Source organism: Thunnus albacares, chromosome 20 (genome assembly GCF_914725855.1).
Source record: "Thunnus albacares chromosome 20, fThuAlb1.1, whole genome shotgun sequence".
Classification (NCBI taxonomy): Eukaryota; Metazoa; Chordata; class Actinopteri; order Scombriformes; family Scombridae; genus Thunnus; species Thunnus albacares.
In genome coordinates this window covers 9,132,078-9,156,828 of record NC_058125.1, presented here as the reverse complement: position 1 = coordinate 9,156,828, position 24,751 = coordinate 9,132,078, and the positions used below count along the sequence as shown (strand labels likewise).

The 24,751-nt window shown below is 40.2% G+C and overlaps 3 protein-coding genes across 6 annotated transcripts in view; 1 reads left to right on the top strand and 2 right to left on the bottom strand.

Annotated features, from left to right (window-relative positions):
* Positions 1-193: 193 nt before the first annotated feature.
* LOC122971240 (phosphoglycolate phosphatase) lies at positions 194-3,706 on the bottom strand. The gene is made up of 2 exons (XM_044337812.1): positions 2,804-3,706; positions 194-1,889 (listed from the first exon to the last, which is right to left on the bottom strand). The coding sequence occupies exons 1-2, from the start codon at positions 3,396-3,398 to the stop codon at positions 1,564-1,566; spliced, it is 921 nt and encodes a 306-aa protein (XP_044193747.1). The 5' UTR covers positions 3,399-3,706; the 3' UTR covers positions 194-1,563.
* Positions 3,707-4,597: 891 nt separating this feature from the next.
* On the bottom strand, positions 4,598-9,673 carry zdhhc4 (zinc finger DHHC-type palmitoyltransferase 4). Of its 2 annotated transcripts, none has more exons than XM_044337811.1 (7): positions 9,545-9,673; positions 7,336-7,472; positions 7,142-7,215; positions 6,478-6,656; positions 5,762-5,887; positions 5,205-5,449; positions 4,598-5,020 (listed from the first exon to the last, which is right to left on the bottom strand). In XM_044337811.1, the coding sequence occupies exons 2-7, from the start codon at positions 7,456-7,458 to the stop codon at positions 4,721-4,723; spliced, it is 1,047 nt and encodes a 348-aa protein (XP_044193746.1). In that variant the 5' UTR covers positions 7,459-7,472; positions 9,545-9,673; the 3' UTR covers positions 4,598-4,720. The 2 variants fall into 2 exon arrangements, with proteins under 2 accessions (XP_044193746.1, XP_044193745.1); XM_044337810.1 differs by lacking the exon at positions 9,545-9,673 and adding an exon at positions 7,723-7,872.
* The window catches only part of grid2ipb (glutamate receptor, ionotropic, delta 2 (Grid2) interacting protein, b), a 50,654-nt gene continuing 33,310 nt past the window's right edge, over positions 7,408-24,751 (top strand). For 2 of the 3 annotated variants that reach the window (XM_044337804.1, XM_044337802.1), the window contains exons 1-5: positions 8,044-8,336; positions 8,524-8,651; positions 13,963-14,216; positions 14,424-14,753; positions 16,399-16,553. In XM_044337804.1, the coding sequence (XP_044193739.1) occupies positions 13,971-14,216; positions 14,424-14,753; positions 16,399-16,553 (731 nt within the window). In that variant the 5' untranslated portion in view covers positions 8,044-8,336; positions 8,524-8,651; positions 13,963-13,970. Of the gene's footprint in view, positions 7,495-8,043; positions 8,337-8,523; positions 8,652-13,962; positions 14,217-14,423; positions 14,754-16,398; positions 16,554-24,751 lie in introns of those variants that run through there. The other variant, XM_044337803.1, reaches the window with a different exon arrangement.

Genomic DNA, 24,751 nt, shown 5'->3' with positions numbered 1-24,751 from the left:
TACCCCAGCCCAAACAATGGACAAAGGGGGTGAGGCAGGTGCAGCATGGAAAGCCTCTCTCATCAGGTGAGAGGTGATAAGCAGCTCTGACTGCTGCTGCATCCAGCTGATGACAGCCCAAGGTGACTTTAAACACAAGACTTAGAGGGAAGGTTGCTGCGTTCACTTTTAACTTAAAACCACAGAGAGGAGGTTGATTTGGTGAAGATCATTTATTATTATTATTATTATTTGATCATTGCTTTCAGTGATTCTTGGAGGGCTACTGTTCCTTAGGACAAGGCAGGAATAGTGGGTGGTAAAAGGAAGACTGGATTACCTTTAAAACAATGTCATTCTGGGTATCATTGCACTATCCCATGAAAAACACATAAAGCTAAGAGGATAGGTTTATCATTTTTCAAGTCTGTTTTAAAAGAACAGTCAGGTGCCCAAATGAACAGGTTTTGCTTGCTATAAATATTCCTCCTGTTCATACTCACCATTAGAAGATAACCCTTCACTCAAACGTGTTTTTCTTCTTGTTACTTCAGTTGGATGTTTGGGCCTCACTGTGCAGAGTGATGTATGTGCAGAGTTTGACATTAGAAGGCTGTTTTCATATCCGTCTGCTGTCGGGGGGGAAAGTTTCTCTGTGCCTATTGAAAATATCTTTAGGGGGCGGGCCTATGAGCATGATTTGTGACATCACTACTAGTTCGGAGCCAATCCAGGTCCAATATTCAACCTACACAGTGAGATGAGGAAACTTGAAACTTCCAGTGCACAAACACTGAGAATGGACGTTACAGTGAAGTAGAAGACATCTTGTGTCCAGCAATTACATTTTTTAAATGAAATATATTCACCCATATAAAATATCAGAAGACACTGTTTTGTTCCAAGCAGAGTATTTTATATGTCTTAATACATATCTGGAGGGGATCTTTAAGATAATAAACTTCAGCCATCTGAGATTGTTCCCCATCACTTACACTGAAAGTGCATTATGAAGGGATCTATTAATGGACAGTATGAACAGGAGGAATGATTACAGCAAGAAAAACGTGTCAATGTTTGTTCAAGCATCTGACCGTCGTTTTAAGAAAGACATGAAACATTGTGAATCCATCCTTTGAAACAGCACTGTTAACCTTAACACACAGACATGTTACCCAAACTATTGACACTTTGTATGTGCTCATAATTGCCTAAGGGGAGGTTGCATCACAGACAGGGTACACTCAACTCTCATTTCCCCAAAAAAGTAAGTCCAGTAACACTTTTAACATGCACAGTACTCATTTTGTTGACATTAGTAGGTTTTAATAATAATAATAATAATAATAATAATAATAAAAATAATAATAATTCAGTAGAAGATAAAAGTGATGTTAAAACCTGATAGTGTCTTTGTATCCTCTGTCACACAGCAGCTTGTGTGACTTTGTTATGGCTTTAATTATATTAATCTTTATGAAAAATAATCCCTTTTAGAAGACAATGGACCCCAGCATGTGACAGGCAAGCCTCAGGTTTATAGCAGCTAAGCTATCACGTAGCTACACTGACAGACTGGCAGTCTCATCCCTGCAGAGCTGGAAGGAGGTCCGCGATGCTCTCCACGTAGTAATCTGGCACCATCCCCTGCCTCTCCGCACAGCCGCTCTTCTGATGGGCGTCAGCGTCCGCCACAGTGCTGACTCCTGTGAGGGTGAGGAGGGTCTTCAGGCCGCAGTTGGAGCCCAGCAGGATGTCGGTGTCGAGGCGGTCGCCCACCATCAGGCAACGGTTGCGGTCGACGCCATACTTTGAGGCCACGCAGTCGAACATGAAGTGGTTGGGTTTGCCCACTGCGTGAGCCTTCCGCTGAGCCGCTGTCTCCACCGCCTGCAGCAGGCAGCCCGTACCTGGGGGGAGAAGTGAGGGTCATAAGATGAGGTGATCATATATAGACAAATCACAACAATTTTATTTAATGTCCTGTGACTTTTGTTTAGCTTTGTAAAACGAAACTGAGATCAAATCAGAGTTCCTGAGTAGCTTGAAAATCCTTAGAGGTTTGTAAATTTTGGTCAGGTGTCCTAGAACTTGCTTTTTCTTAAGATCAAAGCATCTGTATCATTCAAGTCAGACCAAGTTTCTGTAGGCCTTGAGGATTCTTGATAATCTGTGATTAAGGTAAGGCTGTATTTTGTCTCTACACTGAAAATTACAATGAACTTTTGTTTTGAGAGCATATTGATATTTGCCATTTACTGGATATTGCGGATGGTAGGAGCTTATAGGCTTTTTGGAAACACTTTGCATGCATAGTAGGATTTACATATAGAAATACAAGGAAATAAAGTTTTTTTTGGTATTCTAAGCATTATTTAATTTAATTTAAGTATATTTTAAAAATTATACATTTGTACTGAAGCAGCAACATTACCGTAAAGTCAAAAATGACGCTTTGAATTTCAACAAACAAAATTAAGAGTTGAGTTGTGTAGAAGCTCTGGTCAGCAGTTTGTTGTTAATCAGGGTCATATCTACATGGTTACCCTAGATTACGAAGCTCTCGCGAGATTTGTAGGCGTTGTTTCTTCATTGTGCGCGTTATACAAAACTATTAGTTTTCTTATGTGACAACGCTGTAATTAGGGCCTGGTAAGGTTTAGGCACAAAAAAACATTGGTTAGTGTTAGAGAAAGATCATGGTTTGTGTTAAAAAGGATCACTCTCGCGAGATCTTACGCGGGTCTGGAGGATCATCACCATCTAGACACAACCGTTAATAAGCATTTAAGTGTGCAGTAGTGTCCGTTTCTCCCTAAGTTACCTGGGACGGCCTTGCCTCCCTCCAGAGGCAGCCTGGTGTCTGTGTTGGTGCCCACAAACAGACAGTCCGACTGGGTCAGGTACTGCAGGGCTCTGTTCAGCTTCATGTAACTGAAATGTTCATCAAAGCCGACCAGCACCGCCTTCACCTCGGGGTCCAGAGGCACGTTGGCCCACTCGATCTGCTTCCCGGTGATGTGGTCAGGTCCCACCCCGATCTGCTGGATGCCCACCGCCTCCAGCTCCTGTTTCAACGCGTTGCCCCCTATCAGATACACTTTTCCCTGCAGCTTGCAGACCGTCTTCAGGTACATGGCGGAGCAGTACGCCGTCCCGAACACCTCTTCTTCCGTCACGTTGAACCCCAACGCGGACATTTTATCGGCGTACATCTTCCTCGTCTTGGTGCTGTTGTTGGTGACGAAAAATACTTTCTTCCCATGCTCCTTAAGCAGGTTTATGACTTGCGGGGCGCCGGGGATGGCCTGGTCCCCCCGCCAGATGACCCCATCGCAGTCAAACAGGACGCTGTCCACGGAGTCCAGCACCTGTTTCACCAGCGGTCCGCTCAGTCGTGTACATTTAGACCCAGACATCGGGAAGAGCTGAACTACAATTCAAATTTTAACACCTCTTATCACGTAACCGCCGTCACCGCACGTTGCTTTCCCCGCAGAGCACAGTCACCCGCCTTACGACGCTCATAGAGCGGAGCAGTGCCCCAGGTAGAAACGCTTACCTGTAGCTGGGAGGCAAATACCGACCAGTTTAGTTTATTAAGTACAGTGTTGAAACGAATCTCAGAGGAAGAAAGCCTGACCTTCCAGCTAAGTGTTGCAATCAATACTGCAGTTACTTCCGCACCGGCTTAAAGGGACAAGAGCCTCATAAAAATAAGTCCGGCCCACTTTCACGCTTGCGCACAATTTGTACTAAAAAAAAAAGAACACATAAAAATTTTAAAAAACAAAATCACTAACTATAGTATCGAGGTATTCTAAGCTCCCAGGAGTTTTAAAGGATAGGTTCACAATTTTTCAAGTCTGTCTGAAAGGTGCCCATATGAACACTGAAATAGATTTTCCTCGCTGTAATCAATCCTCCTGTTCATACTGGCTATTAAAAGATCCCCTCAAATGCACTTTCATTGTAAGTGATGGGGGTCAAAATCCACAGCGTGTCCACATTTTTATTCATTTTGTGCAAAAATGCATTTAAAGGTTTATCTGAAGCTTATATGAGGCTTCAGCAGTCCAAGTTAGTTGTATCAAGTGGATATCTGCCACATTTTAGCATCAAATTCCCCCTTTGTGTTTCCTCAGACAGTGTTTCCCTGTTGAGCTGGAGACAAGAAGAGGGTCTTTGGGGCTAAAAAGACTAACATTGAAAGAAAACTACTTGATTTGACTCATTTGGATGCTGAAGCTTCATATTAGCTTCAGATAAACTTTTAAATACATTTTTACACAGAAGGACTGTGGATTATGTAATAATAATAAAAATAATGACATTATTTAAATCCTTGCCTACCTATAAAATAGAGTGTTACCTAACAGGAAAAGACAATAGTGCTTAAAGTTCAACATATTCAAAAGCTCATGCCATGGTGTAGTATTGAAGAAATTACATGTCAATGTGTTTGCTCCAGCTTAGGAAATTCACATACACAAAAAAGTCAAAAGGGATTGAATAAGGTGCCCTAAGCTTGCAGCTAGAATATGTAATTAACAGGCAATATTTTTTGTTACCAGACCTTTCAAATTCATGTCAACAAATGTAGGACAGACACCAGAGCTCATAAAGAAATCACTGACATAAACTTTATTTTCCCTGTAGTAGTAGCAGTAGATCTCGTGGACAGTAAATCCGAGGGGAACGTACAGTGAATGCAGCATAACAACACAGAAGGCAGTATCTTTCAGTTGTCTTTTTTCCGAACAGGTTGCGGAGGGAAGAAAATCTCGCCCAGGTTTCGAAGTAAACCTCGGCTGTAGTAGTGTCTTTTAGAGTGATCTGGTGTTGGGCTACAGAGATGGTCTGCTGTTGAAGTTGGGTGGCAGTGCTGACAAACGTAACCTCGACTTTTGTACCACTCGTTGGAGGTCTGGTTGACAACAGCCAGGTAGGAATGGAACAGGGCATAACCCGCCAGCAGGAAGAAGACAAAGACTAGAAAGCCCAGCATAAAAACGATTCGGGGGAAGGTGAGGAATAGATGCTGGAAGGACAGAAAGAAAAACATTTCAACATGAGATATCTAATTGGAAAAACATGGCAAATATTAGATTTTCAGAATAATTAGAGCCTTTTACTTGATTAAAGTCACTTCAGCTAGTAAATGTCCTATTCGAGCAGCATATGTATAAAATGATATACAGTATGTCAGTGGTCCTGAGTCTCACCTGTACAACAAACAGAGGCCCAGTTGCTTGCTGCTGGCCATATTCATCTATATAACTGGCCCTCATAAGCCCAGACCGCAATACAGCATGAAACAGCATGTCTGCTGTCAGTAGGGCAATGTCGCCTGCCATGGCGCACACGCTGAAGAGGTAAAGCAGGAAGTAGCGTGTGTTCTGAGCACCGATACAGTTGTTCACCCAGACACAGTGGTGGTCAAAACGCTGAACACATCTGTTGCAGACCCCTGAAATACAAAGTGTTGATAGAGTGAGCACTACTACAAGGAAAATGTGTTTTTTCTTTTGGCACTTTTATTTCTTTGAGCACAAAAAGTGTACAATTATGTCACTGTTTGTTACTTTTAATTCTAACATGCTGGTTTGAAGATATTTTGCTACAAAAATGAACTCCATGTGGAGAATGCCAGAAAGGGCACAGAAGGAATAAGTTTAAATCAGCATGATACATTTCAAGTATTTTTGTAAAGGTAGAGAAACTACGGGTACAGCATGAACCCAAGAGGGAACAGAATAGCTGCTACAACAGCAGTACTCACTGCAGTGTTTGGAGCGGGCCGGTTTGACGAGCTGGCAGGTTGGACAGGAGACTCCTGGGTGAAACAGTCTCCTGTCATACGGATAGATGTGTATCTGGCCAGCGACTTTCTTCTTTGTCACTGTGCCTGTCAGATGGTGAGTCGAGAGGAGCGGGTTGAGAAAAAAATACAGCACTGTGTAATAACACAAAGCACATACTAGTGCTGCATGATTTCAGATATTCTAATAAAATATATTTTCTCTGCCTATTCTTGTATAACACCATCTGAAATGACCTACAGTAAGTAATACATTTTATGAGAAATTGATGCTACATGCAACTGCTTTTCTGCAAACCCACAACCTACATTACATGGGCCTTCTAACCAGTAGTAAAACCACTCTTTAAGACTAAATTGGATGAATCTATCATGTAACCTTTCATGGAAATTAGGCATTTGCAGCAAATGTAACAGTAGTAGGCATGTGAACAGCAGAAGAACTCAAGCACACAGACCAAATAAATACTACGCCTTTAATATGAAAAGACGGAGAATTTAGGTAGAGTTTAGAGGGTAAATGAGCACAGTAGCTGCATCTGGCATTCCCAAGATCAAGGTAAACAAGGTGTTCATGTCTTACATATCTCACACGGAGCTGTGTCAGGATGCGTTTCACCTTCCTTTCTCATGTAAATATGTTCTAGCATATATGCTGCAGCTAATATAAACTTCACCTGGATCTCTCTTGATGCAGAGGTAGAAGAACACAGACTTTATGGCCAGCAGGACGTAAGGCACAGACAGGCTGGTCAGAGTGGTGTCCATCTCCCTGCAGAAGCCAAACACCTCATAGGTGAACTCTGCATACACAGCACCCTCCAGCAGGATATGCAGATAGATGAACATGTTGTTCCTATAATGAAAGGCAAATGACAAACACTGAAGGTAAATGCATAAGATAAGTTGTCTGGGGCTAAAATGATACACTAATATACAAGATTAGATTCATCAAATATAATGAGAATTGATTGTTTCACATTCATCTGCTTAAAGTGGAAAGTTTCTCTGTGCTCATTGAAAATCTGATTTTAAGGGGTGGGCCTACAAGCATGATTTGTAACATCACAAATAGTTTGGGGGCCAATCCTAGTACAATATTCAAAGTATACAAGAGTGATGTGGAAACTTAGAGCCACCAGTGCACAAACACTGAAAATGGACTTTATAGTGAAGTATGACTTTTTACTGGGGGGAGAAGGAGTAGATGTCATTTTAAGGATTTTAGCAAGATAATTATACTTTTCCCCTGAAAAACCACATCAAACACACATTATTGTTCCAAGCAGAGTATTTTTGTGTGCCTTAATACATGTGTGGAGGAGACCTTTAACTACAAACCTTTGATGAAACAGCCTGTGCAAGGTCCACTGTGAAAGCTTTTGAAGCCATTTGGGCGTGAATGGTGAAATTACCTGTGAAGGAAATTGACAACAACTGTAAAAGCAGAGGACGTGTTTTCATTGTATTGTGAGAAATTAGTGTAACAACGCCACACAGCGTCAGGTTGAAGAAGTACAGTTAACTTTTCTTACCTTTACCAGAAAGTTGAAGAGGATAGTAAAGGGGGTTTGCTGCTGGCCTGAGTATTTGCAGACGAGGACGATACATGTTAGCACCACCGCGACGTATATAGCGAACAGAGTGAGGAAATCCATGTCTCACCTGGGAGCTTCATAGAAACGAAACAACAGGTGTTTGTGGAGCAAACTCAACAAGAAGCTATGGTTTTGATACTGCTAAGTTTCCCAATCATTTTGTCTCAACCTGGTGAAGATCTCTACACCCAAAAAACGCAGATGTAACTGAAAACGAGTCTGATAAACAAGTTTACGTTAGCACGCTAGGTCAGCACCCAACGTTAGCGAACCATACCGACCCTCCCATTCAAAGCTTTTTAAATCTTTCATCTCTCCTCTTACCTCCTAGTCGAGGTCACACATAGCTGCCTTTTTAGTGTTTTATCTCACGTCAGCATAGCTGTTTGGGGTTTCGTAGCGTGTGCCGTCAGCTCCACTTTCGGTCCATGCCCATGTCTTGTAAACAATGCTAGTTCCTTAGCATCGACGTTGCTAACTACAAAGCTAACAGATGATAGGTTGGGTCTGCTGAGGCTGATGCTGCTGCTTAGCTATGAGAGGAAAAATGTCTGTTTCAAACAGTATGCTGATATAAATGTGATACAAAAGTGGAGAAAATGATATTAGTTTGCATTATGTCAGTAAACTCCTGTTTTTAAAAGCTTATACATAACTGTAAAATAACTAGTTCACACTTGTGCAGCTCTTATGTATAGTATGGTTTTCTTTGTGAATAGTCCGACCAATGTTTTCACCCCTTTTTGGAATATATTGAACGTACTTATCTTAATACAGACTTTCTTATTTATCCACAGGGGCATCCCATTTTACTGTCTTTAACATGACAGGCTTCAGTTTTCCAGGCTCCTGTATGTTCAAAAAAGTTGAAGAGTTTGTCTTTGTTCCTGAACAAAGAGCAGATATGGTGCATTTAGGCTTTCTCCTGGATTCAGCAGGTCAGTTAATGTCATGCAAGGAGCACATTCCTGCTTCAAAATTAGAACAGAAATTAGACCACTAAAGATGACTGCACTGTCTTGACCTTTTTTTGGCTTCACTGTCTACATAAATGACTATTTCAGAGTTACTTAGTTGTTTTTTCTCTCTGTCACTGACATCCACTGCTCCACACAATGCAAAAAGGCATCACAAGACACCTCTTGGATCTGGTTGCTGACTTGGCCCGACACTCATATTACAGCTCACAGTGCTGGAGAGGAGAGCATTACTCAGGAGCTCTGCATGCACGTCTGTGGATGCTGTTTAAAAAGGTACGGTGTGTGTGGTTGTGCTTAAGCCTTTGTGGGTTATACTGGTGTTTGTATCATTTTAGATGATTTTAAATGTTTATGGTGTTACAGAGGTTATTGCTCACAAAATATTGTGTATTTGTTGATACATTTTGAAGCTGAGAACTGTTTCTGAAACTTTTTCACTCTGTGTTCTCATAACAGTGATGAAGTGCCAGTTTTGCTATCATAAAGAGAAAATCTAATCTAATGTATAATGTAGACATACTCAAATGTACAGTAATAATCATTTCAAGTGATTATTACAATTGGACTAATTAAGCGAAAAGGCTGAGACAGTTTAATCAGACTCAGTTGCCTGTGAAATGTCATTTTCTGTCTGTCTTCTTGTCACACACGAGTAACCGTCTTGGCATGTAAGTGGAGAGTTTGATTGAAGTGAACAGTGTCTGTTTGGAGATACAGCCATTCGTGTTGAATTATTCAGTTGGTACCAGACGGGCTGTTCCTTATTGTGTGCTTTGCCACTAATGACGGTTCACACTCCAGTAGGTCCACCTGAAGGCTTCCTTACAGGTACTTTCTCTTCAGCTGGGATGAATTCTCATTTTAATACTGAATGCAACTTGTTAATAGAGAGGGATTAATAAACTGAGAAAAATCATTTCATTAATTGATAATGAAAATAATTATTAGTAGCAGCCCTGAAGCTGTCTGTACCTGAGGTACCCTAACAATAAGTTAATACTGTTTAATACAGTAACATAATATAATATTATATAATACTCTCTCTGTGATATCTTCCCTCTCGACATAATCTCTCATATTCAAGGGTGGAATTAGCTTTTTTAAATTTACTCGTTGCTGTAATTGAATTTTTTTTTTTAATTAAATAAATCTATAGGGAACTCTACCTTCTGTAGTATTTTCAGTCATAAAAATCACTAATAACTATGATCTCCTTTTTAAAAAAACAAACTCAATAACTTTTACTCTTTAAAGTATCAGTTATTGCCATTTACTTAAATATATTTCTAAACGACCATCTTCTCAAAAGTAAGTCTGTAGCTTTGACTAATACTGCAGGTGCATTTCAAATGGCCAGCAAACCCACACAGGTGTTTTCACTTCAGACTAATTAGACCCTTGTTGAGGTTGAAGTTGGGTGGAGCTTTGCTGGGAATTACATGAAGTCACCAAACTCTCAGGGGGATGTCAATCAAAATCAATATGTAGACACCCATTCAGTCCTCAGAGGAGGTGTACTAGATGTACAATGTTGGGACTTTAAGCAAGTATTTTTCACAGATAATTAAGAAAAATATCCCCCATGTAAAAGCACTTCTGCTTGAGTAGGTCATTGCAACATTGTTCCACAACAACCGCCACAAAAAAACTAGGGCTACAGCTAACAATTATTTTCATTATTGTTTAATAGCTGGATTATTTTTTTTGTTAACGGATTAATCATTTTGTCTATAAAATGTCAGAAAATAGTAAAACTCATCATAATTTCCCAGAGTTTAATGAGATGTCTTAAGATTTCCTTATTATGTCTGACCAGCAGTTTAAACCTCAAAGATATAACATTTACAATGACATAAGAAAAGCAGCAAATCCTCACATCAGAGCTGTGACTGTAAAATGTCTTGAATTGTTGTTGATTCATTGACTAATGTTTCAACACAAGAAAGACCTTTCTAATTTAAGTCTCACATTAACTATTTTTTTTTCTAGCATGTGGTCATTTCACTGTCGCAAGAATATCGTGCGGGTACTACAGCTCTGACCTTTTCACTCCCAACTATCGCTAGTCTATAATAAGGACTGCAACCAACATTTTCATTATCAATTAATCTGCCCATTTATTTTCTTATGTTTCTTTTGGTCTAAAACATTTGGTTTTAAAAATGCGTCTTGGGTGATCAAATCACAAGTGGACAATATTAAATACAAGTGTAAACAACTACCAAGATGCATTGTGATCCGATCACTCTAACTACAGTGGTTTGGGATGCATTTGACCACATATCTCTTATAGCGTAAATGCTCATGCGTCCTGATGCGTCCCTGAAAACGACGTAACTGGAAAATATGTCATCAATGCAGGATGTGATAGTTGCTCTTCTTGAAACATTTTAGTTTTCTTAGCTCGTCCGTGCAAAACAAATCTGGCACTTTTCTGGCGACAGACTGACTTAATAGCTATGCACGGGGCCCTTGGACCCTCTAGTGGAAGTGACGTAGGCAGTAACGAAATCTGAACACAAATGGTCAGCTGGGCACCTTGGAGATGCATGATAGACACAGGTGTAAACGATGATGTCTCTCGGCTGTCCATTTGTGTTCGGATAACCGAAACACATTTTAAAACCAAGTGTAAACAGACTCAGAGTGGCTTTAAGATGATCTAACTGTTGCACCTGTTCTGTACTATCAGTGAAATGCCTGTTTTCACTCCTGCTTTGACTCAGCTCAGCCTCCGATTGAGACTGTATCTTGACACTGCAGTGATCTGTCACACTGTCTGACTTAAATACAAGGCTTTCACAATATTCTCTTACTATAGTGAGTGTAAACATCCATCAAGGGAGGGGACCATGTGTTCCTACAGTATTAATAACCGGGGGTGGAGGAGAGCTGAAGATTCAGCCCATAATCCTACTAATCCTGCAGGCTAAAGTCTTAAATTGCCCCTGCTCCTTCTCAATGGACTGAACATTTAAATCTACTCGCACACATGGAGACACACACATGGACGCACAGAATTCCAGGCAAGCAGACGCTCCAATTAGTACTCATCAGGCTTTCTTGCATCGACGCAGAGTGATTCTGGGCCAGGAGCGGTCCCTCAGAGAGCCACCTAGCCAAGAGAGGAGGAGGAGGAAAAAGACACATCGGTGTATTTATAGAAAAATGAGGCCTCACAATACCCTTTTTGGAGAGAGAATTATTAAGGAACCGAGGTGCGCGGGTGCATGCGTCCCAGTTTTCTGATTAACACTGTGCAAGCAGGCTGGCCCAAGGATGAATCAGGAATGAGACGCAGGACCAACTCCTTGACACACCCACAGAGAGACTGCACTCGCTTTTCATGCACACTCACCCCTTGCTCACGAGGAGACTGCTGTGGTTTCAGAGTGGAGGAATGGGTCAATGTTTTGAGTTCGTCACCCTTTCTGTTTGACTTTGGGTTGTGGGGTGGTCAGGGGGGAGTTGGGTTTTTTTTTTCATATTATATTTGAGAAGACAGATTGGATAAAAGTCTGACATTCAAGATGAAGAAGTTTTTGCAAAACAAAAAAGGCAGATACTCTTTTCGGCAGAGCAAACGGGGCTCTCGGTATCCATCTAAAGATTTCTGTAAGTCTTTTATCAGCTTCGTCCACTGTGTGAGTCCTGCTGTGCTGTGGTTTTGGAGGCTGTGGATCACATCATTAGCCTCCAGCTGAGCTGTGGGGTTTATAGTAGATTATATTTAGCAAAAACCAACATCTCAATTTCTGTAATTCTGTATTTATCATTTTTGAGATGTTTTTTTTAGTTAATGCTGTCCGGTATCTTACCTGCGTAGAACTCATCAGTGCAGCCAATGGTGTACTCCCATTCTTTATTGCATAATTACTATTCAACAGGAAAGACGTGCGTGTGCACTGAATGAAAAAAATTGCTGCAGGAACTTTTGTCTCTCAAGCTAATTAAGGTCACAATCTCTGCGATGCCTTAATTTGATTGGCTGCTTTGGAGTTTGTGAATCAGGTCAGGGACCGCTGAGTGTGTCATGGTTCAGGGTAGAGGGTTACAGAGCCGCACGCGATAGTACAACTTGAGACACAGGAGAGAGCAGGAAGGAGAAGAGACAGGGCACAGATGTATCTCAAGTTGTATGTATAACATGCAAAGGATTATTTGATCTAAGAGTTCTTTTGCAATGTCAGTAGACTGGAGTGCATTGACTGCTGTGGGTAAGTTTATGTGTTTGAATGTGTTTGTGTCGTTTTCTTCATGTTTTGGCTGGACCGCAACAGCGGCGCCAGCCCCATAAACGCAAATGTCTGTCCCTGACTGACTGACTGACTGACTGACTGAGTGATGAAGTTACACCATTGGTCGGCCAAAGCCGGTTGAAGGTTGCCGAAGCTAAGTATCCCAGAATGCATTTCGCACCAACCCGCAGCAATGGCGGAGATTAAGCTGTTGTAATTTTCACTGTAGGACTGTTAATATGTCACTTTATTAAGTGTCAGGCGAGAAAGTAAACATTTAGATTCCCATTGTTTGGTCAGTTTATCCAAATAAGGCCTATTTGGAAATTTTCTCCGACGTTTTCGGAGATGTGACGAGCTGCTAGCCGGGTGAGAGCAGCCAGTCCTGTCAGCGAATAGCAGCCTGACTTCTGCGATGATCAGCTGGTTAACGTCTGTCGTCATCCCGCGGAGGAAATGATCTAACAAACTGATCTGTGCAGCTCTTGGTGATTTACCACTGCTCTAATGTCTTTGTAGCATTTTGATATATGATATAATTCCTTTTTGAAGATAAATGCTTGTCTCACAGATGAAATATAACAATTGTAGCTGCCACATTAGTTTGTCTGTAAAGTGAAGCTTCATGTTTTTACTGGACAGAACAACAGCGCTGCCTCTGGGGCTCTATAGGCTATAGGCTGTACAGATATCACCACATTTCAATAAATATAAACGTATAAAAATCAACAGATCAGTCTATATTAACTAACTTTATTAAGCTATACAACCGTTTGGATTTTTATTATAGCTACATTACAGACTGAATAACACAATTTACTGCATCTCTCTGTCAATGACATTTTTTTGTGAGAAAAAAAGTATTAGTTGAGCTTTGAGTCGAGATTATTTTGTCACAGTACAGTCAGATAGGTGTGTTGAAGCTGAGTTGCTGTTGTTCCAATTGTAGAATGATCGTACTGCATCCTCGGAAGTTTGTACTCCAAACTAGCAAGTATGCAAGTCTGAATTTGGCATACTTGGTATTGAGAAAGGCCCTAGGTCAAATTGTCTTCAGTCAAAGCCTGGCGCACTTCCTAGGGGCTTGGTTGCCACTTCCTGTATCCATCGTTTCAAATTAAAAGCCCTCTAGCATTTCATACACGGTCCAGCCATATACGAGGTTTTGTCCTAGTCTTGTTAGCATACTGTCTCTTCAGTGAAGCTCCAAAGTGCATTAGAGATTGTAGTGCGGGACCCCCACACCTCTTGGATTATTAGACTTCTATGGTCACTTTTCTCCCATCCTACAGTCTTACATCCTTTTTTTTTCTCCTACCTCATTCACTACCCTCCCCTCATTCAAGTCCTCAGCATGCCTACGTCCAACCAGGGCTGGCCTGAGGAGTTTGGCTTCCAGCTGGGTGGGAATGGACCCAGTTATATCCTGTCTGTGGAGGAAGGGAGCAGCGCCCACCTGGCAGGGTTGCAGGCCGGGGACCAGGTCCTGGAGATTGAGGGCCACAATGTGTCAACGCTGGGTCCGCAAGCCGTCATCGCCATCGCCCAAACTCAGAAGAACATCCCTCCCAGCATTGGAGTGGTGTCCCGCATACAGCAGGTGTTACACCTCTTGAATCCATCACAGCAATACATATGTAGATTAATGCCTGTACAACTACATGTCATAGTGAAGTTATCAGTAACTGTATGTCCAGATTGGAAATGAAACTGTCTGTTGTGGTGTTTTTCAAAGTGGGTCTGGGGGTAAACGAGGCAAATTCTTTTATATTTTCTTTATTCTTCATTTCCTTTTCCTGCATTACAGATGGACATCATACCAGGTCCGGATGGTCGTTTTGGATTCACCATTGTGGGAGACTGCCCCCTGCTGGTGGAGGACTGCTCGCCTTGCTCCCCAGCTGGTCGCGCGGGTCTGAGGGCTGGGGATTACGTCATGGAGGTCAACGGCATCCCTGTCAGGCAGCATGAGACGGCTGCAGCATTGATCAAGGCCTCTCAGGGGAGGACGCTCCGTCTAGGGGTGTTGTGTCTCGGCCCGCGGCAGAAACACAGCGTCAGCATAGAGGACAGTCAGATGGGAGGAGAGGGGGCGAGACTGGACCGCAAACACAAGGCTCTTGAGTTCAACAGGAAGGTACGAGCAGCATGAATGGCTGAGTCCAAGTTAATTTCAACAACTGGTCAAGTTGAGCACACATAGGGAGTTTAACCAGGGCTTTCTACAAGGATATGGACAGTGGGGAAAAGTCGCCAGCTAAGAGGCAATTTTTCTCAGTCCATGCCCCCTGGAGAAATATTTTGTCTGTGAAAGCCCAAATTTGGTGGCCTCTGGCACATTATAATGCCACTATTCCATCATATACACTGATCTTAATTATTGCATATTTAGTTTGCCTACCCAATTGTAAACATGTAGTGAACTATTGTAAAGGAGAATCAGACTTCTTGTGCATTTTAGCTTATACAGTCTATAAATAGCTATTTATATTCAAAACCTCCCCTATTCCTGACTGATCAGAACTTTTGTAATTAAGAATCATTAGACCATATTTATGATTTTTTATTTATTTATTAACACCTTCATTGTAAGGTTTATCAAGACATGCCACAATGATGGTTAATGTATTGTTTTACTAGAAACATAAATGCACTCTTCTATTTCTAGCCTATGTTTTGGTTGTAAATTAAATTATTTATAAAACCTGTGCCAATAATACAGTAACTCTAAAATAACAAAACATGAATCACTAGACTCAAATCATATAAATCTACTGAATCAACTGAATTTCTTGTCATCTTCGTCTTCGTTTTCATCTCTACTATCAGTGTGAGGCTGAGGCGTAGCCTACATTTTCCTCATATGACACAGGCCTGTTACTTCGACAACATTGCCTGTTTTAGTGTGTTTGCGATGCGTCTTAGAGATGGCTCTGCTGTAAAAAGCACTACGTAAATAAAGATACTTCATTAATTAGTTCATTCATTAAGCCCATAAACGTCTGTGTGGTGTATATGGAAAATGCAGCGCTTTCAGTGAACTTTTTAATACTTACTGCGCAATCATCAAATTGCTGCCTCCGGTGTTTTCTGGTGTTTTTTTCCTGAAGTAGCCTGTCTAATGAGGATGTATCCTGTCTGTGCAATCAATGCAGTTCTTAATGTGTTTTGTCATCAATTATTTTGCTAATATTTGTCAAACACTGAAGTCAACTCTCCGCTCACTACTCGGCAGTACACAACCTCTTACCTGAGTGCTCACACACATTCATATAGAGTAAGTGGGGGCAGGACTGATACAGACAGATAGGAACATTTCTCTATCATCATGCTGGCATTGTTTTGCAGCGGAGGCTAATGGACATAATTGTACACACATAGTGAATCGCAACTTGTTAATTAAAACCATTTTATTAGAATCAGAAATTATTATCATAAAGTAGCTGGCTGGACTTAAATGAGTAGTCGGCCATTTGGTCGGCAGCTGGCGTTTATGGAAAGCTCTGGTATAACACCAAAATAGCATACAGTAAATCAGCTTAATTCTTCAACATCTTTCACATTTGTGTGTGGGATTTAAACTAATGAATCCATAAACGTGTGAGGACCATTACATACAATACACATATGTAATCCATTAAATAGTTTTTACTGTAACAGGCCAAGACAAGTCCAGAATAGAACCAGAATGCAGAGACAATTCATCTGGCACTGTGTAAAACTAGGTTACAACAACCCTCAAAGTAGCCCAACCTCTAACATCATCGTTCACTCTCCATCAGGTTGATCAGATTTTAGGCGATGAGCCAGAAGTGAAAGAGAGACTCTTCACTGTTCTGAAGCAATACGCGGCCGAAAAGAGAGTCGATTGGTTGGCCTACGTCCTGCCGGAAATACTCGCCACTGATGAGCATCGACAGCTCATCTCCAGCATCAGGTGAGAGCGAGAGGTTTTTGCTCATGTTACACTGGATTGCTTGACATAGTATAGAATAAAGTGCAGGTAGAAGGTGGCCTGGCCTTCCTATGATTTAAAGTATGGTCCACGTCTGTCTCTTACCATATTTTCTGTCATTCTGTGCTGTCAAACTGCCTCATAAAAACAAAATCTCACAAAAAATCCTCAAAATTGCATTATCCTCCCACTTGTTTGGTGCAGACTGTGATTTAAGGACATAAAGGTAATAAAAGTCAGTATTAGTTTGTGCTTCTGCCAAGCTTTTAGAGTAAGATTATTATTACTAGTTATATGTCTTTGTATTGTATCCACACATACCCACTTGTCATTATCAAGTCCCAGTGAAAACTACAGTAATCTCCAGGGATTAATTCATAATGACTATGTATACAGGCTTTTCCTGTTCTGTCACAGGATGGATTACAGAGGCCAGCCATTTTAGAACTACGCTTTAGGTTTAGGTGGGCTCCATCTGCCACCCAGGGGTAAATCCACAGTGACCCTCCAAGTCGCTTAAAGTGTCATCGCTGGTGTCAGTGAAACCGCAGGATCTCAGACAAGACTGGACTGACATGGAGGGGCATTTAGAGTTTTCAGCAGCAAATAAGGATTGGCAACATGGACCATATTCACAGCATGGAGGTGTCTGTGATGATGAGCCACAGTAAGCTTGATTTAGATGAAGACAGATTTATTTGAGTACTCCCTTCATGAAAATAACTTTCAGTAGCAGTGGTCATGCTGCTCTACTTCTGCAGTCCCTTCTGAAAGAAAAAGAAAAAACTTGAGCTACACCCAACAGGTTTATTGAAGGTTTGTGGTGGTGTGTTTTCATGAAATGGAATAACGCCAGATAACTGAACGTGAAAAACTATTTGGGCAGCCAGAGTTTCCTGGTTGTCCATGTGCCAAAATGACCAATATTTCTGCCTTTCTATAAATCCCCAGACAGTTTGTCCACAGATTGCACTTCCTCCGCAAATAGAGCCAATAAAACCTTTTATTCTCTTACTATGCTGGCTTGTTACCCACCACTACTACACCACTTTTAACTTTTTTTTTTAATGGTATTAATACACTGTAAGAAGGGTTTCCAGCAGTATGAGAGCAAGTAGTGTTAGTGTAGTTTTTTTTTTTTTTCTGGCAGTATTTTTATGCTTCAAATTGGTCATGAATAATTCAAAAACTGTCAAACGAGAACTCCTCATTGGTACTTGTATAATAAAGGATCCTCCTATTTGCACATGCACCAATAATAACATAAATGCCATCTCTCTGTTGTCTTCCATCCCCCACCCATCTCGCAACTCTCTTACCTCTCTCTCTCTCTCTCTCTCTCTCTCTGAGGGGGTTTTTGTGTTTTGCTCTGATGGATTTTTTTCTCATTATTCTGCTCAGAGCTTGGGCTGTTCCCTGCTCTCTCTGTGCGGTGACCATTTTCCCCTGACACTTGGTAAAGGCAGCCTCCTGTATGTGCTGAAGTCCCACCATATTTTGTATCCCCCACAGAGAAGCAGCGCTATAGCAGTAGGTGTGCCCGCTATTCTGCACACTACTAGATGGTGCAACTTGTGCTTATAGGTTTAGTTTATTTTTGAACTATGGGTGACAGCTAAAACAATGAATTGTCTGGGGTGAGTATGTCTTTCCATTCTTTTCAGTTGAGATTTGTTTGGAATATGTTAACCTTAAGGTTTTATGAAATCTGGTTGCCATATATTGTTTATTTTTAAAGGTATTTCTGCGTTTTCATCAGCTTGTTTAGATCTGGCAACTGCACTTTTTTGGCAAAGTGACAACAGTAATTATACATGTAAATTCGCTTCTTGCTTTATTCTGCAGCGCAGAGTGTACTCTATATACATAATGTAAGTTGTTAGTGTGAACGCACCTCAACAAATCTTGATCAAAAGCTGTAAATGTTTAATATTTGATGTTTTTAGCTCCAAACTCCTGTTTTGTAAGTGTTCTTTAAATCTATAATTAATCAGATTTACTGAATCATCAACAGCATGTACCATTCATGTAGTTTGATGTGACCACACTTGGATGGACATTGCCTCTTTTAACACAGTTAACAATATAAGCCCTGCTATTGTGCTTTTCTCTAAGTGACTGAAGTCATTAGGGTGAGTGATGCTCTGCTTTTAGGAGGTAATCTTTTGCCACATGTTTGAGGGTGCGTCTGTGTTTGAGCATGCTTTTGAGCTGAATGTTGACTTTCAGATTATGTAAATATTCCTTTTAAATGTATCTGCTTGTGTTAAACTGAGTGTTGTCTGCTTTGAAAATAACACATTTGGCTTTTCTGTAATGCATGATGTCTACCAGTAGCTGGATGGGTAACAGTCATGGAGGTGTGTTTAAAAGCAGGTCTATTTCAGCTATGCAGAAATCAGAAAGAAATTAATAGTTTACACCTCTAGCTTTTAAAAAACATTTTGCCATTTACCATTCATCACTACAGTGATCAGAAGTAGATCATGGTGGGTCTAAATTAGCCACAAAACTGCAGTTTTCAGCACCTCTGTGCATAAAGCGTTCCTGTTCAATAGGGGTGTTAATGATGGTGTTTAATCGTGACTGCAGGAATCAGTGGCTGGAGCTTGTTTGCATCCATTGCACAAGACATGCTTCACTACACAAGACGAGAAACAGAAGTGGCTCCCAAATACCTTGCAAACTGTTTTTATTAAACTGGATGATGAACAAAAACAGAACCAAGGCCTGTACTTTCATAAGTAAGAGAGGAACATCAATTTTTGACACAATCCGTTTATCTTTATTAGTAGAATTAAGCACTGAACTCCTCTGTCAGATTGCAGGAAGAACATAACGGACCATCTCAACAAATATTTCATTTTTTTATTTTGATGTCAAATAGAAATAAGAAATGTTGTGCTGTTGGTTTTTGAATTAGATAAGCAGGTGAATCTGGGCTTTTTCAAGATTAAAGAACAATTGTAAGTCCTCTTATTGGTCAACTAATCCTTGAGTCTCAGTGAATGTTTTTCAGACCCAAAGTGAAAACTGATCTCATTGGATTCATTGTAAGCTTCATATTAGGGCTGGGTGATACGGACAAAATCAAATGGGTAAAGGCAAATAATAGAACAGCTAGAACAGTCTGGTAGATTCAGAAAATCACATCATTTTACTGTAACGCAGCCTTTAAAACCAGGAAAAGACAACACTTACACGATATCACAATATTACAATATCCAAAATCTAAGACAATATCTAGTCTCATATCATGATATCGATGTAATATCAGTATATTGCCCAGTAGTATATTGTTGCTTACACCACTAATACACAACATTAATCATGTCAACACGTTATATATAAAATAGGTATAGGCCATATACTGTATAATACAGTATATTATAGTATTTCTATATTTCTATTATAGTATTACTAAATAGTATTATAGTATTAGTATAGTCATACTTTGATCAGTTGTATTCTTAACTTCATTAATCCAGCATGTACATGTCTACACAGTGGATCAGATATGACCTTTTTCACCAACACAGTATTCAATCAGCTACTTTTGACAAGTTCCTGGATACAGACCAGCGGTCTTGTGATGCTTAAAACAGATTTGTAATCGTATAATTATTTTTTAATTCCACTGGCGTTATCCTTAAATGTGTGACCCACCACTGTGCTTCACTTTTTTTTGGCAGTGTTCAAAAGAAGTGGGGCAAATTATTTGTTCAGCCTTGCTCGCCTGTATTTGAGCCACATCTGGACACTTGAAATGAAATGAGGTCTCCTCTCCGTAGTTTTCTGCATGTCATTCTTCCCTTTTGAGAAATCTGTCCCTTCCTCCCTGCTTGCTTCCTCCTCCACAATCCTCTGTCAGATAATTATAGATCTCTGTTCTTCATAAATGAGGTCAAATCGGAGCACTCGTTTAGTTTCGACAAGTTGACGCAGAAAACTTTTTGTGATGAGGTGGCTGTTTCAACAGATGGCTGTGCATACTCAGATGGAACAACTGCATTTGTAAAAGCATAATGCTGATAGAAGCAGTGACACACACTTATACAGACAGGTAGCTGTGAGAGACAGAGACATATTAGCATCATGATATGAATAGATGACAAATAGCAGAGAGGCGCAGATGGCAACAGCGAGGATCTGTGTGGGTTTTTACACCTACATTACTACAGAACATTTATTTATATCTCAGGAGTCTGCTTATTGTAGCCAGTAGTCTGTGCTCAGGGGAAACTGTCTCAGGCTGCAGTCAGATACATGCACACCTCAAATCTGATCAAAATCTGCAGAGACAGTGACAGCAGGCTAAGAATATATGGCCTATATCTTTGAGTGAACAGATTTGTTCCAAAAACGAGATACCCACCATTTCTGAAATGCGGCAGCTACTCTAAAACAAGTGATAGTAAAAAGATTAAGAAAGATGTTTGTTTTTGAAAGGTTAGCAGGTAACGAAAAGCCACAATGTAGATTTTTTAATGTTGTTACAGCATCTTTTAACTTATTCCACTGGTGTATGTTTTTGTTGGTGGTAAAATGAGCCAATCCCAGTGAAAAGTGATTTGTGCATGTCAGGAAGGCAATGGAGCACAGAAGAAAGTGTTATTTGCTGCTTAACTTTGAATATTAGTTAAAGAGCGCACACGTTTGAAACTGTAATTGTGTGCAGTTTTTCCCAAAAGAGGTCTGCTATATGTGAGGAAATATTAGTCTAATGTTGTCACCTCAACAAAAAGATCAGGTGTGTTTTAATTTTGAAAATTGTCCCAATAAAAACAGTCTCAAGCAAAAATAGAGATAACCCTGATGACATCACAAGGGTTATTTTCTCAGGCTTTAGAAAGCTCCCTCCACAGGCACAGAAGACATACAACTATTTCACAGGCTGAGTAGTACTCCTCGTGACTGATCTTAATATATAAAATGAAGTGAGTGTCCCTTTAATAAATATTTGATTGCCATTAAAAGAAAAAAATATATTCAAGCAGGAGGTGAGGGAATCATGTCAGAATAATAGGCTGTCACATTGTTGGTCTTTTGTCTTGTGTTGTGGTGCTGAACGGAGAGCTCCTCTAAAAGGGGTGGCGGTGTACTACAGTGTATTTTTTGACATTACCACTGGGGGGTGCCAGAAAAAAAAATTCTGAATGCTTTCTGTATTCTCTATATTTTTATAATATGGAATATGAAACTTTTTACTAAAGGGATCTGTTACATAGTATTTTGCAAAACATTACTACCTGTGTCTGATTACCTTCAGTATGTAATAGTAATGGATTTGCTTGAGCTTATTGTAGTGTAATGTAAACTACAGAAGAGCAGCAAGAGTTGGCTTCAGTTTTTATGGACAGTCTGTCATCTAGTAGAGAATATATTTAACCTTTTGCCAGGATCAATGTACATCACATAAAGAGATAAGTTGCTGACATGATTTATCCACAAGAATGACATTGACAGAAATTGCGAAACAGAATCGCCAAAGATATGTTTCAGGTAGACAGGTTGCCATTACATAGTTTGTCCACAAGAGAGCATTGACAAGTTTTTCTCAACTGTGATATCCCTCTCTTGGCCAATCTGTAATAGACAAATGTAAAAGTGTGTAAGATTTAGTGTCATTTAGTGGTGAGGTTGAAGATTGTAACCAACTGAATACCCCTCACCCTCCCCCTCCAAGTGTGTGGGAGAACCTATGTTGGCCGCAAAACTTGCAAAAAAGCAAAAGGCGCTCTCTAGAGCCAGTGTTTGGTTTGTCCATCCTGGGCTACTGTAGAAACATGGCGGTCTATAGAAGGGGATCCACTCCTTATGTAGATATAAAGGGCTTATTCTAAGGTAACGAAAACGTGATTCTTATTTTCATAGAATTATACACTAATTACAAAATTCTTATGAATATTGAATTCCATTTCTGCCAAGTCTGTTCCGCTAGATGTAACTAAATTCTACACATTGGACCTTTAAGGGATCCTTATCAAAACTGTTGTGTTTATGGGAAAAAAAATGGATCAGTATATAAATTCTCTCAAATATCAATATTTGTATCAGCATAAAAAAAATCAATGTCTTTACCTATATAGCCACTATAGAGTGAACATCTGGTGTGCAGTTGTTAGCCATGCTAGCAGTATTGCTCTAGGGATGGCAATGTCGGTCTGTCGGTCCACCACTTTGGTCCAGACGGAAATATCTTAACTTGGATGGATGGATTGCCATGAAAATTTGACATTCATGTTCATTAGTATGTAATCTAATCTAATCTAATATAATCTAATGTTCCCCAGTGGATGAACCCTACTGATTTTGGTGATTCCCTAACTTGCCCTGTAGCGCCATCAGTGGGTCAGTTTTTCACCGAGCAATTGTGAACATGCTTCACATCAGCGTGATAGCATTGTTGAATGCGAATGTGTTAGCATGATGATTTTGGCATTTAGCTTGAAGCACCACTGTACCTAATACACAGCTTAATAATGCTGCTAGCGTGACTGTAGACATTGTCTTGTTTCAAAATGAGCTCTTCATACAGGCGCCAGTACTGAGAACAGAAGAAGTGACCTTTAGGTTACACATGTAAATGAGACTTTATTATTCGCCACAAAGCAAGAGAGGTACAGGGCTAGACCTGTTCTATATTTACCTGAATACCTTTATAATATACAACATAATGAAATGAACAATAGTCAGGACTCACATTTGCTGTGAAGTTGCTTTTTTCTCTGTCTCTTTCCCTCTCCTTCTCTCTGTGCAGTAAGTGTGTCCTAATTACTTTATTTAGCTGTCAAAGTTGTTTTTATGCAGCTTAATTAGCTTCTCGTGGACACCTACAATTGTGGCTGTTGTCTCTCCCTCGTCTCTATCAGCATGTTTGTTGCTCATTACTCAACTGGTGCTGTTTTTCACAGGATGGCGCTACACCCTGTCTGCTAATGGCTGATTCATCTGATCTGCAGATCAGCAGCGAACCAGCTAGTCAGAACAGAACAGACTGGTGTAGGTGGGAATCAAAACGGTTGTTTGTGCAAATATGTGGTCGGGCTCCGCTCTCAGTAGGATCTTAATGCCACTGTGGTTTAACAAATATGGAATCAGATAATTAACTTTTGACTCGCTTGATGTATCAACTGGGATTTTCACTTTGGCACATTTCCTTTGGGTCTGGTTTTAATAACAAGCTACTGAATGTGTATATGTTCTTGTTTTAAGTCCATTGTTGTCCTTATAAATCCTCCAAGATGAGGAGATTTTGCTCTGGGGCTAGTTTAGTGGCTGAATGATATGAATGAGGAATATGTTCAGGTTAAAGGAAAAATAGCAGCTAGGATGCTTTTATACAATCTGGCATGGTGATGAATGAACAGCAGGTGCTGTGATTTACTGTTCTGGTTTTCAGGAAGTGATATTTTTCACATTTCCCTGAATGATTTTAACTCTTTACTCAAAAATCACAGCATGTCTTTTGTCTACATTACATTGTGCTCTGTTAAGGCTATGGCTTAGTATGTTGTTTGTTTTTTATACATAGTTTTATGTTATTAATGTTTTTGATAGATTCATCTTTTTTATATTAAAGTCATTATATAACATATAATATTATTTTTTATGATTATAATAAAGTAATATCCAACAAGCAAACAAAAATTAAATTTATGACCACAATAAAAACTGGTGAACTTATCCTTTAAGGTTAGATATGCAGTAGAACAACATACAATAAGTAGAACAAATTAAGGTTAGTGTTAAGGAGGTAGATGAATATCCTCACAAGTACAGTAATAGAAACTGTGTGTGTTTATGTGTGATGCATGTGTGGGTGGTTGTCTTTTCTCTTGGCAGCAGCTCTGATCACTTGAATGGAAACTTGTTTTCTTTTGTCAGCTGAGTGACTGAGTCCTTGTGTGTGTGGGACGACTCATTTTGTTTTATTCTCACAGTCTGCACTGGAGCGGTAAACAGCCAGCACTCCATGCTAAACAACATGTACAGTCCACAAGTATCCCCCCTCTTTAATATTTTGCAGGTTTATTGTGCCACAGAGTGTCAAACACTGTCAAGTCAGATTTGGGAGATTTGATGAGAGTTTCTGGGTTAAATCATTCAAATTTTGGACTGTATTTTATATGGCTAAACATAATATACAAAATATTTATTGTTGGCTGCTCGTGTTTATG

Coding starts and splice junctions, on each gene's coding strand:
- zdhhc4 (XM_044337811.1), bottom strand. CDS start 7,458: ATGGATTTCCTCACTCTGTTCGCTATATACGTCGCGGTGGTGCTAACA. Junction 5,888..6,477: donor CTGCATCAAGAGAGATCCAG/GTGAAGTTTATA, acceptor ACCATCTGACAG/GCACAGTGACAAAGAAGAAA. Junction 5,450..5,761: donor GGCCCGCTCCAAACACTGCA/GTGAGTACTGCT, acceptor TTTGTATTTCAG/GGGTCTGCAACAGATGTGTT.
- LOC122971240 (XM_044337812.1), bottom strand. CDS start 3,398: ATGTCTGGGTCTAAATGTACACGACTGAGCGGACCGCTGGTGAAACAG. Junction 1,890..2,803: donor GGGAGGCAAGGCCGTCCCAG/GTAACTTAGGGA, acceptor TTCTCCCCCCAG/GTACGGGCTGCCTGCTGCAG.